Below are 18293 nucleotides of genomic sequence, written 5' to 3' on the forward strand. Positions count from 1 at the left end.
GTTGGGGGGAGGGGACATGGTGAATCCACACTGGCTCCTGAATCTTCCATCTAGACAAACGTCACTTCCACTGATGTGGCCACAAATAACCTCAAAGAGGTAAAGAAGTACACTCCTACCATGGCCCGGGGTGGAGAGGAGAATCAACATGTTTATGAAGGGTTCCAATGACTACCACGTAAAGGAATCCAGATGACCCTTAATATTCTTATCTTGAGTTTCTTTTTTAAAGATTATTATTAATGTAAAATTTAAAATTTAAAAACCATCAGAGAGAAACAGCAGACCCCTAAATTTGAGCCCATGTAGTTTGAAAAATGCCACTCAGAACATAAGAGTTGTCACCATCAAGTTGGGCATCCAGTCACTTATGCCCTGTAAGCCTTTCTGTGTGTGGCTGTGATTCTTAAAGGTTAGAGTGCCTCATGATTCCCCGAGGAGCTTGCTAAAAAGGCGGATTGTAATTCAGTAGGTCTAGGGTGGGACTGAAGAATCCGCATTTTAAGTAAGCATTTCAGGTAATTCCAGTGCAAGTGGTGCAGGTTTGGCACTTAGAAAATACTGATGAATGGGATGCGGTGCTCCACAGAGCCAAGTGGATGTGGTTCTCTAGGTTCAAAAACAGATTCCACTGGAGTGAGAAGAAAGCTAAGAGTCACAAACAGCTGCCCTGACCATGGACACGTACATAGATTAGATGTGGTGGCCTTTATAAGTGGAGAGGCAGCTGGTTTGGGGCTGATGCATCGATCGAGAATCAGGGGCTTTTGTCAACAGCATGACAATTGACCTGCCCTACCCACCTCACAGATTTGTTGCCAGTTTCATGTGACATGATCAATGAGAAAACGCTTTTAAAACCGTAATGGAATTTTCAAGTGTAACACAATTAATAGTAGCAATAATTAAGTAGTCCTGAGGTCTGAATGTTTAAGCAGGGGCCATCTGAAGCCAGAGATAAATTACTCTGTTTCCGTAATTAGAAAAAGCTGCACTGCCAATTGATTTCTTCTTAAACTCATAGAATGATGACATATTTAAAGCTTAGCACCATGTGGTAATTTTGTTGTGTTTTCATATGTTGTATGCACAGATGGTTGCAAAATAGAATTACCCGCCTCCGACCTCAGCTGGTCTCCCCAGCACCTTCTGGTCCAAAAGTGGAGTGATTAAAGCATCCAGGTGCCAAGTCCCCGTCACAGAGCTGCGGTTAGACTAATTTGTCTTAGGCAAAAAGCCACCGGCCACAGCTCAAATAGTTTCCCACTTGGGCCATTTTGCTATTCATTGTGGAGGAGGAAGGAAATTTAGGTGGTGTGTCTAGAAGCTGCATAATCATAATATAATTGCCCATAAATATCAGGAAGCAAGGAGGTTCCTAGCAAATGAACAGTAATCTATGTTTCATCAGTTTCCAGTTTGCCAGACAGTCAACAAGTGTTTGTTAAGTGCCCAGGGAGTGCATAGTATGGCATTTACTTTTCAAATTTTCAAATCCCTGTAGCATCTGAAAGTAGATGGTGGGGTTCTAAGGCTTATTCTTGCAGATGAAATTTGAAAGGGAGAATGAATTGCTGGTTCAGTGCCTTGATGGGAAATTGTCTGATTGATCTGCCCGTCACGTCCCACCACATTCCCAGAGGAGGTCTTCTGCTCTGGACCCAGGCACAGTCATTTGGATTTTGTACTCTTGGTATTCACTTGATTTGGATCCCCCTGTCTATACTAATGGTGGGTTATTAAGCTTACTAAACAAAATTAAATGTGTTCCTCTTTTCTTGGAAATAAAAAATTTTGAGTCTACTCCAAAGAAACCATGACACTCTGAAAATAGCAGTGTTTTTGAGAAGCAGTAACCATGGTTGCTCTCAATTAGAAGCTGAATTGATTTCAAATGTAAAGTTTTGTTTTAGGATGAAAGGGAGAGAAAGGTCGTTATTTCTAGGGAGCTGGTTGGCTCTCACATAGTAAGAGTTGCACTGTTCTGTTTCCACTGGGAAGGCAGACCACCCGTGGTTGCAGCTTCCTTTCCTTCTACCTCCAAACTCTTAACTCTACTTCCCGCGGTTGCAGCTTCCTTTCCTTCTACCTCCAAACTCTTAACTCTACTTCCTTCTGTGTTAGAGGAGGAACGGTCCTTTTCCTGTTCTTTATTTCCTTTCTTAAAAAAAAAAAAATATTTTTAAGGTGTACATAAAATTAAATTTCAGCGTATTTCCCCTTAAATAAACACATACATGGCATAGCTAACACTATAGTCCCTTCCGACCCCCCAGGCCATCTCGGTGGTAATCCCTGGCATTTCCCAGTGTGTATCGCCCTGAGCCTTGTACCCTTTTCCTTAGTCAGCTTGCCAACCATGTCTCAGACATCTCCTCAAGGTGTCTGAGAGCCCTGGTCTCATATCTTTATGGCCCCTGATCAAGTTGAAAAGAGAGCCCCCACCCCACCCAGCTCCAGACAAGCCTGCAGAAGGACTCGGGTTGGTCCAGCCTTGGGCACCTGCCTCCCTCTGTAGCCAGGGGGATGGGTTCTGAGATTAGCGGTCCCTACCAGGACTAAATGAAGTTAGAGGAGTAGCACTTTCCCAGGAGGAGGGCAGGGTGAAACACTTTGGGTCTCCCCTATTTAGCAAGAGGAAAAGAGACCTCAGGTCAGAAAGATCAACTGGGTTGGGATATGTCTAGTCTGGTTCATAAAAGTGTATAGAAAAGATAAACTCAGGGAATATGTGTATAAAGATATTAAAAATTTTTAAAAAGGCATATTTACCCACTCTCCTACATATGATTTGTATAGACAGCCATGATAAAATGTTAAATTAAAAAAAGTACCTCATAAAATAATGTGTATGACAGGTTCCATTTCCATAAAAACAAATAAACAAAGCTCCTTTGTATGAGTATATATGTTTGTATATATGAATTTAAGTGAGGAGAAAGATGTGGAAAGATACCAAGTCTGGTGTTACTGGTTGCATCAGTTGTTGAGAATGGGCCAGGGGAGAGGATCAGCTTTGCCTTTATATATCTTTGCATTATGTCATTTCTTTGTTAGAATAAGTTTGCATTACTTTTAGAATTTGAAAAACACAAATAAAGAAGAAAGGAGAGAAGCCCATTCAGATTGCCCTTGGGGAGTAGTGTGGATGCAGGGATGAAGTAGATAGCTTGGGAGTCACCTCAGTCTGGAAATCCAGGACTTCCAGGACTTCCCAGATTACCAAGACTGGGGAATATAGCACACGGACACGGCAAAGCAGCCTTGCCTAGAGCAACAGCAAGCTTAAGAGATCCACAGCCCTGCCTGTTCTCTAAGCCTATGTCCCTCCCAGAAAGCAGATCTGAGTAGGTCCGATTCACATCCTCTCCCCCAGCTCCCCCCGGGATGGCAAAATCCTTCTGGGCAGTGAGCTTGCCCAGGTTAGTTAGGCAGTCCCCTCCTGCCCATGGACTGCCCCTGCTTCTGCTCATGGACTGCCCCTGTTCCATTTAGCTGTGGTAAGGACAGCTGGGCCGCCTTCCGTTGAAGCACCTGATGAGAGCCATTAATTACGTAGAAAAGAACTGCAGGGGGCCCTTTTTCTGAAATGAGGGCTAAGTACCTGGCTGGCCCTTTGAGCCTCCATGGTCTATTTGGTTGGGTAAGAACTTCCAGTGCCCGGCACCAGCCTTCTACAGAGGCTTGATGTAAGTAACCCATCCTTGTGAACGTATGTGGAGGAAGATATGTGTGAGGTGATGGTATCTCCCACCTGTTGTCAGCTAGAGTGACTGTATTGAATGTGGCCAAGAAACATGGGCTGGAATCTTAGCAAGGGAGCCTGTGATGTGTGATGTGAGGAGCTGCCAGTGCTGAAGATCAGGAAAGCAGAGGACAGCAGCAGCCCCAACAGCATGTCTGCCACACTGTGCTGGGTGCACAGACATTGTGGCATGTCATTCTCAACAGTTCCAGGTAGCTACTCTCAGTCACGATTTAAAGTTGAAAGTGAAAGTAATTATGTGCCTTTTCTGGTTTGCTAATGCTGCCATTGTGCAAAATACCAGAAATGGATTGGCTTTTATAAAGGGGATTTATTTAGTTACAAAGTTACAACCTCAAGGCTGTGAAAATGTCCAAATGAAGGCATCGACACAAGTATACCTTCACCGAAGGAAGGCCAATGGCATCCTGAAAACCTCTGTGTGCAGGGAAGGCACATGGCTGGCGTCTGCTGATCCCAGGTTGTGTTCCAGCTCCACTCTCAGCTCCTGTGTGTTCTTCAAAGTGTCTCTCTTGGTTGCAGTCCAATATGTCAGCTCTTTTTTATGGCTCCAGTGATTTAATTCAGACCCACCCTGAATGGGTGGGGTAACACCTTCATGGAAATTATCCAATCAAAAGTCTCCCCCACAGTTGATTGAGTCACGTCTCCGTGGAAACACTTAATCAAAGGATTCCAACCTAACCAACACTAATACGTCTGCTCCCAGAAGATTGCTTCAAAGAACTTGTTATTTTGGGTGACATAATACATCCAAACTGGCACAGTGCCTAACGTCCTACTGCTGGTAAATGGCAGGTTTGGGTTCAGGACACTTTCCCCCAAACCACACAGCCTCCTGGAGAGCCAGCCTGTTAGCACGTCCTGCTCATTGGCCAAAGGAGATAAAGTGGCTCTGATTTTAGATGGATGGCCTTAATTCTTTAGATGGAATTATTCCTGGAAGGGAAAGGAACAATCCATCAGACTACCAAAACCCAATTAAATATAATAATGTGCATAATGAAAATATGACTTTGGCAAGTGGCTCTAGCTGCTGGGAGAAGCATGACTTTTCTATTAATGTTACCTGCTAAGGCAGGGACTAGGGTGAGGACAGATCTGGGGACTGGAATTAGTATATGAGTCCAGTTTGGGACACTTTGAATTGCAGGTGATTGTGGACCTTGAGACGGATGGCCAGTGGTCAGCAGATGACACTTGTGTGCATTCAGGAGGGTCCACGGGCTGGACTTAAGGATGGAAGAAAACTCTCTGGGTACTCGCATGCAACATGCAGGTGAAAGCGTGATTTGGATGCCATTTAGTTGTATATAGCAAAAGCCATCAAATTTTTCATACCCTTTTACCCAGTAATTCCACTTCTAGAAATCCATCCAAAGGAAATGCCAGTTGTATGCACAAAGATTTATACCCAAGAATGTTCTATCACATCCTTTTTTATAAAAGTAGAAAGTGGAAACAACTTTTAGGAAAACCGTTAAATACAGCAGGTGCCATCCATTCAAAGCAATTACTAAAAGGGTGCATTGATACAATATACAGTGAAAAAATTAGGAGATAAATACATATTTAAGTAATATCCAATTTTGAGAAAAATTGGATATAAATTTACCAAATTTAACTGCTTCTATATGGCTGTATGGTAGAATTACAGGTGAGTTTTACTTTCTTCTGAATATTTTTCTCTACTAAATGGTCTACAGTGACTATGCATTACTACAGGAAAGATTATTTATAAAAGAAAATGGGACCAGTTTCTCTAGGTGAAAATGTCCCTTTCTGATTTACGTGTGTGATGAGGTGGTGCCAGCAAGTGCCTCTCAGTATTATTATTCGTCGTACAAGGAAATGTATGTGAGCATAAGCTCACGTTCTCTACATGACTGAAAAAACAGCTCGTGGCAGTTGGCAGAGCAGAAGCCTGATAGGAAGTATGAGGATGGACTGGAATGGGCTGTTTTCTACAGATATTGGAGCCTGACTGAGCAATCCTCACCTCATAGGTGAGCTTTAGAAATCTGGCTAGGAGAGAAGCTGTTTCTGTGAACTTTGTGGCTGAAATCCATATCAGAGGGTGGTAGGGAACTGTTTATAAAAGCAGGATGTCTTTCCTAACAGTGGGCAGAAAACCTGGCATCCCCAGATGCCACACACGTTTCAAGTTGATGTTCCTGGTCTTGGCATATAAGTTAGGTTGAGAGAACTTGATATTGATATTGAAGCTGCCACTGAGTTATACCTGGTCATCTGTTTGAAGAAAAGAACACTTACTGGCCTATTCTTGCTTAAGGTAATTGCTACTAGTGTGACCTAACTAGCCAGCTCACTCTCGCCAGGCCCCAGTTTCTTAGACTGTCAAATAAGATGGGGAGGACACAGAGGCTATATCTTAAAAGCCTCTTTGATCTCTAAGATCTTGTGATTCCTTGCTCTTCTGAGAATGGAACTATCTTATAGGAAGTGAGTAGAAAGCAATAATCTTTAGGAATAATAATAATATACTATAGGCTAACATTATATACAGCACTTCAGTGTATGACAGGCACTGTTCTAAGCACTTTTTTTATATTAACTCATTTAATCCTCACAACAATCCAATGAAGTAGTTACTGTTATTTTACCCATTTTATCCATTTTACAGATGAGGAAACTGAGGGGCGATGAGGAAACTATATGTGGAAAATTTCAGATACCAAAAGCATAGCTAGCAGTTTGCAATTAATCTAAAAATATAGGATATTTTAAAAATTAGTGTAAATATTGTATAGGACTTGGTCAAAAGATTTATTACTTGTAGTCTCAAAAGTTGTTCTATAGAATATCTTACCAGTCTTTTTCCCTGCTGTGGTCTTAGGTATATTTCTAAGTTAGTTTACATGTATATCTGGCTCTTTGAATAGGGGTGGGGATATTCCCTTCCTTACTGTAGGGAAAAAAGACATGGACTTCAGAAAGAAATGATAAATGGGCCTTTCAAAAGAGTGTGTGTTACTTCAGTTAGGTGAGAGAAGGAGTTGAAAGAAGGGAGAAGAGCAGAACTGCTGTGGTTTCTGGGTGAGCTCGAGCAGGCTTCTGAGACAAGTACAAAAAGATGGGAACTATGCTGTAATTCAGGCAACTATTGATAAAGAGAAGTGACCCCAGGCCACTTACGAGTCGGAACACACCTTTAGGTCATTGTAGTGCTGGGGCTGACAAGAGCCTCTCGTGAGATCATCAGTCTTGCGCGTCCAGCACAGCGTTGCTCAGGGAACTTTCTGTGGCAAAGGAAATGGTCTATATCTGTGCTGTTCAGTTTGCTAGCCACCAGCTTTGTGTGGCTACTGCACATTTGAAAGGTGGCTAGTGCATCTGCAGAAATGAATTTTAAATTTTATTTAATTTTAATTAATCTAAGTTTAAATTTAGATTGTGACTAGTTGGCTCACAAAATGGCCCGCACAGCTTCTTAATTGGAAATTACTGAAATAAGGTAAGCCTTCTGACCACCTATAAATTATACACACACAAACACACACATACATATACATTTGAAATTGGAAGAAAGCTTTTTTTTATTATTTAAAAAAACAATTCAAGTTCATTACAGAAAATATAGATAAGAAAGTAAAAAGTACTCACCAAAACACCTACTCAGTGCTTGTGTTGATAGGTAGCCAGCTGGCTTTCATAAGCTTAGTTTGAAGTGATCCAGAAAGGGATCATGCATTTAGTAGGAGGGAATGCTGTTTATTGTCCAGAAGAGAAGACCGGTTCAGGTCTTCAGGCTTTGCCTTGGCTGATACTTCTCTTCTTGGTGCTAGGTCATCAACCCCATGGGATGGGACGCATTTGGATTGCCTGCCGAAAATGCTGCGATCGAGAGACATCTACATCCAGAAAGTTGGACACAAAGGTATGTGTTTATAGTCATATTCAAACACTTGTATACAGAAATATTAAAAAAAATTTTTTTTAAACCCATGGATGAAAATAGAAAGCAAAGCAAACAAAACATTCCAGCCTGCTAAATGATAAACAGGATTCTGTATGTTGGCATTTGCCTTTTAGAATGATGTATTCTTATCTAAGAAATAACAGGTTTTTGGTATTCATTCGTGTGTTCATTTTGATGCTTTATTATTTACAAAGTTATTCCCTTTTCTGTGAATATTTACATCTGGAAGGATATGTTTTTAAATTTCTATGATGCTCTTCTTCTTTTTGACCATAGTTTGACTTATATACAAATTCTACATTATAAATTTCTCTGAAAATTCTATTAATTGTTTGCCTTTACCATTCGGAAGCCAGAGGAACTTAGATACTCAGTGTGGAAATATATGGTAACTTGATTCTGGTTGCAGGTTTCTCCAAGTGGGAACTCTCTGCCGCCCCCCAATCCTACCTGTGCTGCAGTTTTTTTTGTACACACGGATCAGTACTGCCCGTCGCTCTCTTGACTGATAAAGTCCTTCAGGGCCTCACATCAGAACCCAGAATAATGCTCTTGGCCCACTACATCAGCTCCTTTTATAAGGACCAAGCTCCCTTCTTCACCCTACCCCTCAGTGCGGGTGACTGAGCTTGCACCTCGGCTTGCCAGGCCTGGGCCAGGGGACCTGATCACCCCCTGGGGAGGGTAGTAGGTACGGGCGTGAGTGCCCTCTGCAGCCCCCCCCGAGCCTGGGGAGCGAGGTCAAGGCAGCTCCCTTTTCCTCACCCAAAATGCCACTGGCAGGGGAGGCTTGCCGGAGGAAACCGCCTTTCTCCCAACTGCCCTTTCCCCACTTCCTTATCTTACCCACTCACTCCCTGGTGCCAAGGCCACTCCTGCCACCGCCAGCGCGCATGCACCGTGGCCAGAACAACCCCCGCCCCGCTGCAACGGCTCCTGCGTTCTCTCAGAACCAATCCTAGCCCTTATCCCTTCAGTATTGCCATTTAAGGCTGCTTCACCTCCTTTCCAGCCCTGCCCTTCTTACCAGCCTATATAACCTGTAATCACCCCTGAATAAATCTCTTTGGCGCATACTCCTACTGGATGAAGAGTGTCTTGTCCTTATCGCCGCCCTCCTCACCTTGCACGCCTCCAGCCGAGGACCCGGCCAAGTCCTCCGCCTCGCCCTCGCCTCCGGGAAAGAGCCCCCGCCGCCGGTACCCTTTAAGCAGCCCCGAGAGCTGAGGGCTCAGCTACCGGCCGCCCCTCCCCCTAGAAGCAGTAACCGCGACCGCAACTGGTGCCCCGTGTGAGGAACGTCTCCGCACAACAGTTTGGCAGGTCGCCTGCTCGCCCGGACGCCTCTCCAGCTTCCCGTTTCCTCGCCTGCAAGGTAAGGGCCGCCTCTCCTTCGCCGCTTCCGGAGCCGTGGGAGGTTCACTGCTCCGAAGCCGCTCCTCCCTTCCCCCACGCTCTCTTCGTCCTCTTGTATGCGCACTTCTATGACCCCCGTTCCTCCTAACACTCTCCCTCTTCCCCTCCATTACTTTGCTGTAGTTCTTTGTATCTTTGTTTCCTCATTTGGCGCCGTGTGCCTCTTTGCAACCCCCCCCCCCACTACTCCCGTTGCCAAAGGGCACTGCTTTCCGCTCTCGCCGTCTCCTTCGGCCTTGCGGCCACAGTTTATCTCATTCTCTCTGCTCAGTAAACAACCCCCCCTCCTCCCCCCTCAGCTATGGGTAATCGTCTGTCTACGTGCCAAGCACCTCAAGTTCGTGCTCTAGCGGGTCTCCTAGACACTCATCGCTACAAAGTGTCTGTTCGGCAGCTGCAAGTATACTGGGACCTCCTGCTGCCCTTTAACCCATGGCTCACCACTTGCCATCTTTGGGACCCTGTTACTTATGATCGTCTTATTGATCGAGTCACTAACGCCATGGAACATGAGAGCAAGCGCTTCCCTCCCGGCTTGCTCTCCACCTTGATAACCATCCGCTCCTGCCTTCAAGGCTCCCTCCCCCCTGATCGAGGCCCCGTTAAATCCAATGAGGCCCTATCAACCCAGCCAACAGATTCAGATAGCGATATTAATTCAAATCATGACTCGGACACGGAGTCCTTAGTCGAGCAGATTAACAACGCGCTCGAGGTGACTCCCAAAAAGCAAATTAACACTGCGCCATGCCAAGATGGCGAACTTCCTCCTTCTTCTTCCATCGAGGGGAGGAAATGCTCCGGCGATGACATCAGCCCTAAGCTGGGCCGGAAACCGCATACGCTTTACCCCGCCCTTCCACAGGGCGGAGCTAGTCCGTCATCTTATGCCTTGAACCCCGCCCTTTCACAGGGCGGGGCTGATCCACCATCTTGTGTCTTAGCCACGCCCACCGCGCCGCCATCTTGCGACGCTTGGGGCCTCCCACTTTCGCTTCCCCCTTCGGCGAGCTCCCCCTCGGAGCCGCTACCGGCAGCTGCCGCCGCTCCTTCCACCCCGCCGACTAACAACCCCTGGCTGCCTTCTACACCTCAAGGCAACCCTTGGGGCAACGCTCCCCCTACCCCCACTCCCGCGCCAAGCCCTCTGCAAGCGCGTCCTCCTTTCTCTCGTGCTTTTCGCTGCTTTCCTCTTAACCTTGCCCCCACCCCACAGAAACCGTATGACTGGTATCCCATTGACTCAGATACTATCAAGCAGCTTCGCAGGGCCGTCAGGGAGGACGGGTTAGGTAGCCCATACGCTTCCCAAATACTGCAGGATCTCGGCATGGACTATTGCATCCCCCAAGACTGGGCCTCGCTTGCCCGTTCCATTCTCAACCCCGGTCAGTTTGTTGACTGGCGTGCTCACTTCCAGGCGGAAGCAGCTAAGTAAAGTGAGCAAGACGCAGCCCTTGGAGTCTATCATCCCCCTGAAGCCTATTTGGGCACTGGAGCATTTCTAAATGCGTCTGCTTATATTAATGTCCCTGCCACCTTCTGGACTGTCCTCAGAGGCATCGCCTTACGCGCGTTTGCCAATTGCTCTGCCCGTCGACCTGACAAATTTACCAAGCTCCTCCAGGAGCCAAACGAACCTTTTGCCACCTTCGTTTCCAGGGTTGAAGAGGCCTGTGCTAGAAAAGTTACCGACCCCCAAGCCCAGTTAGCGCTCACCCGCGAACTCATTCTAGAAGGAGCTAACCCCCCCTGTAAGCAAGCCATTCTTCCCTTGCGGGAAAAAAGGATAGATGACTGGGTTCTCGCCTGCAGCACCTTTGATCCAGCTGCCACGTCCCTAGCCCAGGCTGTCTCTGGCGCCGTCACTGCCGCCTTGGCCGCCACCACCGGTTGTTTTAAATGCGGGCAAAGCGGTCATTTTGCCAGGGAATGCCCCAATACGGAGGTCAAACGCCCGCCTCCCATGCAACGCAATGGGCGCCCCCCTCCCACTCCATGCCCGCGCTGCCAACGTGGTTATCACTGGGCGCGCGATTGCAAAAGCAGCCACAGAGACCTTAACGAGAAAGATTTAAAAAAATTCTGCTATCCCTGGTGCCCTGGCGGTAGTCAACACCAAAGCACTGAGCAGGCTTTAAACTCCAAGCGGGGCAAGCCTCAGCCCCGCCCCTAAGAGGCAGCGTGCCGGCCGGTTCCAATAAAAATAATCAATGCTCCAACAATAAAACGCTTCTCTGGACAGTCCCCCTCACTCCAGAAAAACCTACTCGTAAGTTAAAAATAGAGGGGCAATGGTACACAGGCACGCTCGATTCAGGGGCAGAAATCTCTTGCATGCCCACTCAATATGCCACCATGTGCATGGTTCTTGATGGTCCCTCGGTAGTGGGAGCCACTGGCACCTCTACTTCTCTTCAGGCCATAAGACCCATTAAGTGGGAGGATGGAGAAGGCCACTCAGGTACCTTCCGCCCGTTATTTCTACACACCATAGACCAAATTTTATGGGGCCGTGACATCCTCGCCGCCTCTGGGGCAGTGCTTACCACGCAGCCCCCCCAATAATGTGCGCCACTGCTCGTTTAACACCTCCAGCGCCCGTTCCTCTGCAGTGGGATACTGAGGAACCTATATGGGTGGAGCAGTGGCCCCTTCCCACGCATAAATTGGTAGTACTCCAAGCCCTCGTACAAGAACAATTGAATGCTGGCCACATAGAACCTTCTACTAGTCCCAATAATTCGCCAGTATTTGTTATTCATAAAAAAACCACAGGGAAATTTAGGCTCCTCAATGATCTGTGGGAAATCAATAAGCATATTCTTCCCATGGGTTCCCCGCAGCCTGGCCTTCCCCATCCGGTAGCCATCCCGGCTCACTATCACGTAGCCACCATTGACATCAAAGACTGTTTCTTTTCCATCCCGCTACATGAGCGAGACCGCCCGCGCTTTGCCTTTACAGTTCCCGTCCCCAATCACGCGGGCGCGGCTAATAGGTACCAATGGAAAGTCCTCCCTCAAGGGATGCGTAACAGTCCGGCCATCTGCCAAATGTATGTTAATCACGCAGTGGCCCCCCTGCGAAAGCAGGCCATGCTCATCCATTACATGGATGACATCTTAGTGGCCTCTGAAGACGCCGAGACGCTTCCTCTAATCCTCAAAGACCTCACCACTAATTTAGCTGACCTCGGCCTAACGATTCAACTCGATAAAGTTCAAATTGTGCCACCATTAGCCTTCTTAGGGTTCAGTATTGATAAAACCATTGCTCCGTCCGCTCCCCAGCTGGACATACCGGACCGGGTCACTATCACTGAGCTTCAACAGCTCTGCGGTCAAATCAATTGGCTCCGCTCTGCGTTGCCGATCACCACAGCGCAGCTACAACCACTCTTTATGCTGCTGAGTGTCCCTGAAGCCCCGCCGCTAGCAATCTCCCGGCGCATTAAGCTCACCCAGGAGGCAAAGGAGGCCATTGCTGCCATTAACAAGGCGCTCGCCGCCTGCTGTCTCAACAGGTTCAGCACTAGAGAGGGCAATCTTATAGCACTCATCCTCCCTACGCCCGGCACACCCATGGGCTGCCTGTGGCAGGAAGGCCCTCTACTTTGGGCGCATCCCGCTAAAAGTCAACTTAGGAAGATTTGCCCCGCAGTGCGGCTCTGGATTAGCCTAGCTTCAGATCTAGTTACCTTGGCTGTTCATGTATTCGGAGAGCCGCCAGAGAAAATTGTTTGGCCCCTAGACACAGGCCAGACCCGCCTGCTTATACGTGACAACCCGGACATGCAAATCCTTTTAGAAGGATTTCATGGGGAATTCAGCTGCCACTATCCTAGCCATCGGCTGTTACAGGGACTCGCCAAGCTTCCCTTCCGCAGCCCCTTCCATCCTTTCCCCTCCTCTGCACCCATCCCGGGTGCCAATACCGTCTTTACTGATGCCTCCAAAACCCGTTTCGCCTTCCTCTCTTATTCGCAGGACCATCCGGAACCCCGCCTATTCAGTTATGTCAACCTTCATTCGGTCCAAGTGGGGGAAATTCTGGCAGTGTCATACGCACTAAACGCCCACTGCAGCCACCCAGTAAACATTTTCACTGACAGCCTCTACACGTATCAGGTCTGCCGAGTCCTTGCATTTTCCACCTTTTTCCCTGGGAACTCGGCCATCGATAAAGCACTTTCTAACCTCAGAAGCATCTTAGAGCATAGACAAGATCCTTGGTTCGTTAGCCACATTCGTAGTCACTCAGGCCTTCCGGGGCCCTTGGCTAATGGCAACAGTATAGTAGACCAAGCGGTCTCAGCTCAGACTACCCAAGCTATGCTAACTAACACAGCGGCCCCTCCAGGGGACGCTGTTAACCAGGCCAAGTTATTGCATTCCAGGTTTCACTTTTCGGCTACGTCGTTACATCATCTATGTGACCTTCCTTTAAATACCTGTAAACATCTTGTCCGCAATTGTGCAACTTGTGCACCCTTTGCGCCACTTGGCCCCTTACAACCTCAAGGAGTCAACCCACGAGGCTTAAAGCCAAATTCTAGATGGCAAATGGATGTAACTCATGTTCCGTCCTTTGGGCGCCTCAAGTATGTACATGTAATGATTGACACCTTTTCAGCTATGTGTTATGCAGTCCCCCTCGTCGGGGAAACGGCCAAACATTGTATCAAAGCCCTGAGACAAGGAATTCTCTTCATGGGAGTCCCTTGGGACCTAAAAACAGACAATGGGCCTGCCTATCGCAGTGCCTCTTTTGCGGCTTTTCTTCAGTTATATAACATCACCCATCATTTCGGCATCCCCTATAATCCACAGGGGCAAGCCATTGTAGAAGCAATCCATCGCCGCTTAAAAATACAGATTGAAAAAGAAAGGGCAATGCTCCCCCAGGCAACTCCAGGGGACCTTGTTATAGCAGCCCTTATTCACCTTAATCTACTCACATTCAATAAGGAAGGGCTTTCGCCCCTACATAAACATTGGGGGCCCTCGTATAGGCCCACCCAGGCCCCGATGGTTTACTGGAAGGACCCGGAGAATAATACCTGGAAAGGTCCCTCCTCACTTCTCGCCCAGGGGCGCGGGTTTGCTTGTGTTTTCCCAGATGATGCAGAACAACCAATATGGATCCCAGGAAGGGCAATCCGGCCCGCCACCAGCAACCACGCGTTCAACGAGACGGGAACGCCGTCGTCTCCGCAGCCTGGTGCACCAGATGACAACAGTACACCTGGGCCTGAACCCCAGTCCGAGCAGAGCGCAGCAGCGGCGAGAAATTAGAAAAATTATACGCCTCTATAAACAAGCAAAACACCATGTCATACACCCTCTCAACCCTCACCCAAGCATAACCTCCCTTCTAATGGTCATGTTAGTTCTTGCCTCTTCTACCCAGGGCGATCCCCACCAGCCTTGGAAGTGGACCCTTGCGCGTTGGAAAGACTCCACAATAATTTTTTCCAACACCACAGCAGGATCTCCCTCCTTCGTCTTTTATGCCATTGATCTGTTTGTCCCTCCTAATCCAAAACTTCCTAGTTATCCAGGCAGCTTAAATATTCAGGATTATTATATGTGTCCAGCTTCAAATCCTGGAAAATCATACTGCAAATCCCCAACAAACTATTACTGCCCGTACTGGGGGTGTGAAACATTAGCCACTGGCTGGAAACCTTCTGTCCCTGACAAATTTCTAAACCTCGCAGTAATCCCGTATACTTGCCAAAATTCAGGCTATCGCTATTTCAACAGGTACCTTTGTCCTAAAAAACTAATGCTCACCATACAAAACCCTGCCGATACGTCTTGGCTCTTGGGTAAGACTTGGGGCTTCCGAATTTGGCTATCGGGGTTCGATCGGGGAACCCTTATATTCATAAGAAAGGAGGCAATAAACCAACCAAAGAAAAATACTGTTATAAAAAGGCCCTTTAACATTGGTCCCAACAAAGTCACTAACCCTCTTTCTCCACAACCCTCCAGCCGTACCTTAGCTCCGGCTAAACGCACTTCAACTACATCTCAAACCCCACCACCCCAGCTTCCTCTGCCCCCTTCTCGTTATTCCTCTCCCCTCCTCAGCCTCATCCAAGCCACCTTTACCTCAGTAAACTCCTCCAACCCCAATTTTACCTCATCCTGCTGGCTCTGCCTCTCCACCTCTTCCTCACTATACGAGCCCGTTGCCTCCAACCTCTCCTTTTCAGAAAGCACAGAAAACAGCCCCTTGGAATGCATTTGGAATACCTCTGCCGTCCCCCTAACCTTTCATTCAGTCTCCTATACGGGAAAGTGCGTCCGCCCTCGCTCCAGTAACTCTCCCGACCTCACTGCCTGTGCCAGCTACTCATCTCCCAGCAGCTCAGCAAAATTTCTCATTCCTCATAACTCCTCCCAATGGCTCTGTTCCTCTACAGGACTTACCCCCTGTCTCAGCACGAATGTCATCAATGAATATAAAGAAACTTGCCTCCTAATTGTCCTTATCCCTAGGGTCTTATACCACAGCGAAGAAGACTTCTTCCTCCGTCTGGAAAAAACTGCAGCTCCTGCCCTTCTGCAAAAGCGAAAGCCCATCACCGTCCTCACAATTGCCTCCCTCCTAGGTCTTGCCGGCACTGGCACCGGAATCGCTGCACTAGCCAGTCAAGACTCCGCCCTAACTCACCTCAGGGCGGCTGTTGACGAAGACATTCATCACTTACAAAACGCTATTTACCATCTAAAAAATTCTGTCAATTCCCTCTCTGAGGTAGTGCTCCAAAACCGCCGAGGTCTTAACCTTCTCCTCCTCAAAGAAGGAGGCCTCTGCGCCGCCCTGGGAGAAGAGTGCTGTGTATATGCCAATTCCACAGGTCTCGTCGAGGACAGCCAGAAAAGGGTCCGAGAAGGACTGGAAAAGCGTAAAAGAGATCGTGAAGCCACCAGTTATTGGTCCAGTTTTTTCACTCCCATCCTCCCATACATCCTTCCTTTTCTTGGCCCCCTATTAATAATTATTCTAGCTCTCATCTTAGGACCCTGCCTCATCCGCAAAATTGTCCAGCTTGTAAGAAAACAAACGGATGCCATTTTTTCCTCGTTCGTGCAAATCCAGTATCAGCAACTCGCCACCTCTGACGCCCCCCACTCCAAGATGACAGCCAACCCTCCGCGACCTCAACGCCACCGGTCAACTCGCCAACCGCGAGGCCCTTCTCAATCACCTGAACATCGCTCTCGCCTCGAGTTCCAGCTTCTCTGAACCCCTGAACTTTAAACCCCTCACCTTCGCCCAGCCCGCTGCAGCGAAGCCATTGTCAAGCGCCCGGGCACCACACCAACACTGAGCTCCAGCCTCGCTGGGCCACCGTCAACCCCTTTTTCCCTTCCCTAACCTCCCCCTTCCCTCACCCGTAGTGGGCCTCTCCGGTAAAGCCTCTTCCTCTAATTAGAAAAGAAAGGGGAATTGCGGGTGACTGAGCTTGCACCTCGGCTTGCCAGGCCTGGGCCAGGGGACCTGATCACCCCCTGGGGAGGGTAGTAGGTACGGGCGTGAGTGCCCTCTGCAGCCCCCCCGAGCCTGGGGAGCGAGGTCAAGGCAGCTCCCTTTTCCTCACCCAAAATGCCACTGGCAGGGGAGGCTTGCCGGAGGAAACCGCCTTTCTCCCAACTGCCCTTTCCCCACTTCCTTATCTTACCCACTCACTCCCTGGTGCCAAGGCCACTCCTGCCACCGCCAGCGCGCATGCACCGTGGCCAGAACAACCCCCGCCCCGCTGCAACGGCTCCTGCGTTCTCTCAGAACCAATCCTAGCCCCTATCCCTTCAGTATTGCCATTTAAGGCTGCTTCACCTCCTTTCCAGCCCTGCCCTTCTTACCAGCCTATATAACCTGTAATCACCCCTGAATAAATCTCTTTGGCGCATACTCCTACTGGATGAAGAGTGTCTTGTCCTTATCGCCGCCCTCCTCACCTTGCACGCCTCCCGCCGAGGACCCGGCCAAGTCCTCCGCCTCGCCCTCGCCTCCGGGAAAGAGCCCCCGCCGCCGGTACCCTTTAAGCAGCCCCGAGAGCTGAGGGCTCAGCTACCGGCCGCCCCTCCCCCTAGAAGCAGTAACCGCGACCGCACCTCAGAGATATAGAAGAGTAATTTCAGGGCCTGTCCCCAGCATCCTTCTCCTCCTTCACTTTATACTGCCCAAGGCTACATTGTAAAAACATCTGCACCATCCACTTCTCTTTTTTCTTTCTAGCCCCTGGTTTCCACTTTTCCAATTATGGTTAATTCTAGGTTAATGAGAGTGATAAAAAAAGGAGGAAATGATGATTCAAATAAAACCCATCAAAGGTGGCATAAAATAGTTTAATGTGAACTGCAGTAGAGGTTGACAAACTGCGGCCCAAATCTGGGTCAAATCCAGCCTATGACTGGCTTTTGCAAATAAAGTTTCATTGGAGCACAGACACACCCATTCCTTTCTGTGATACAGTAACAGAATTGAATAGTTGTAACAGACTGCATGGCCCCACAAAATGAAAATATTTACTGTTACCGTCTGGCCCTGATGAGAAAAAGTTTGTTGACCCCTGCACTAAAGCACTGCAGTTGGGAAAATGGCCCCTGAGTCAGGCTACCTAGTGCAAATCCTGCCTTCCCTTCTTGCTAGTTGGTCACCTTGAGCAAATTACTTAACCTCTTTGTACTTTAGTTTCTTTATCTGTGAAAGAAGGATTGTCATAGTTCCTACTTCATCTGATTGGGATTAAACACTTTGTTCTGCAAAGTACTTATCATAGGACCTAGAATCTGGAAATGAGTTACTAGCCAATCAGAGATTACCTTGAAGACTTTTTCATGGTTTTTAATATTTTCAGTCTGCTAGAACTGAAAGAGGATGGAATAGAAATGAATTAGTCTTTTTAAAAAAAAATAAGAAAAAGATTGATTTGTTTCCTTATTCCATATTACATTACAATTAACTCTCCTCTGTCCCTCTTTCCCAATCATTAGACAGTTTTAGGTTTTGATTAACGAAGTACTATATGGTTTCTTTCAGAGTTCCACAATTTGTACTTTTAAGTTTTTATTTTCAATCGCTTTTAAAATGACAAATGCTTGGCTTAAATTTTCCCATAATACAAACATATTGGTATGCCAGGAGTGCACATAT

The 18293-nt window shown here is 47.7% G+C and overlaps 1 protein-coding gene across 1 annotated transcript in view; it reads left to right on the forward strand.

The window, feature by feature from the left end:
- Positions 1–18293, forward strand: part of LARS2 (leucyl-tRNA synthetase 2, mitochondrial) — a 176960-nt gene that overhangs the window by 20513 nt on the left and 138154 nt on the right. Inside the window, exon 4 of the mRNA XM_037848996.1 lies at positions 7573–7664. Within this exon, the coding sequence (XP_037704924.1) occupies positions 7573–7664 (92 nt within the window). The remainder of the gene's footprint in view (positions 1–7572; positions 7665–18293) is intronic.

The sequence above is a fragment of the Choloepus didactylus genome, chromosome 1, assembly GCF_015220235.1.
Source record: "Choloepus didactylus isolate mChoDid1 chromosome 1, mChoDid1.pri, whole genome shotgun sequence".
Classification (NCBI taxonomy): Eukaryota; Metazoa; Chordata; class Mammalia; order Pilosa; family Megalonychidae; genus Choloepus; species Choloepus didactylus.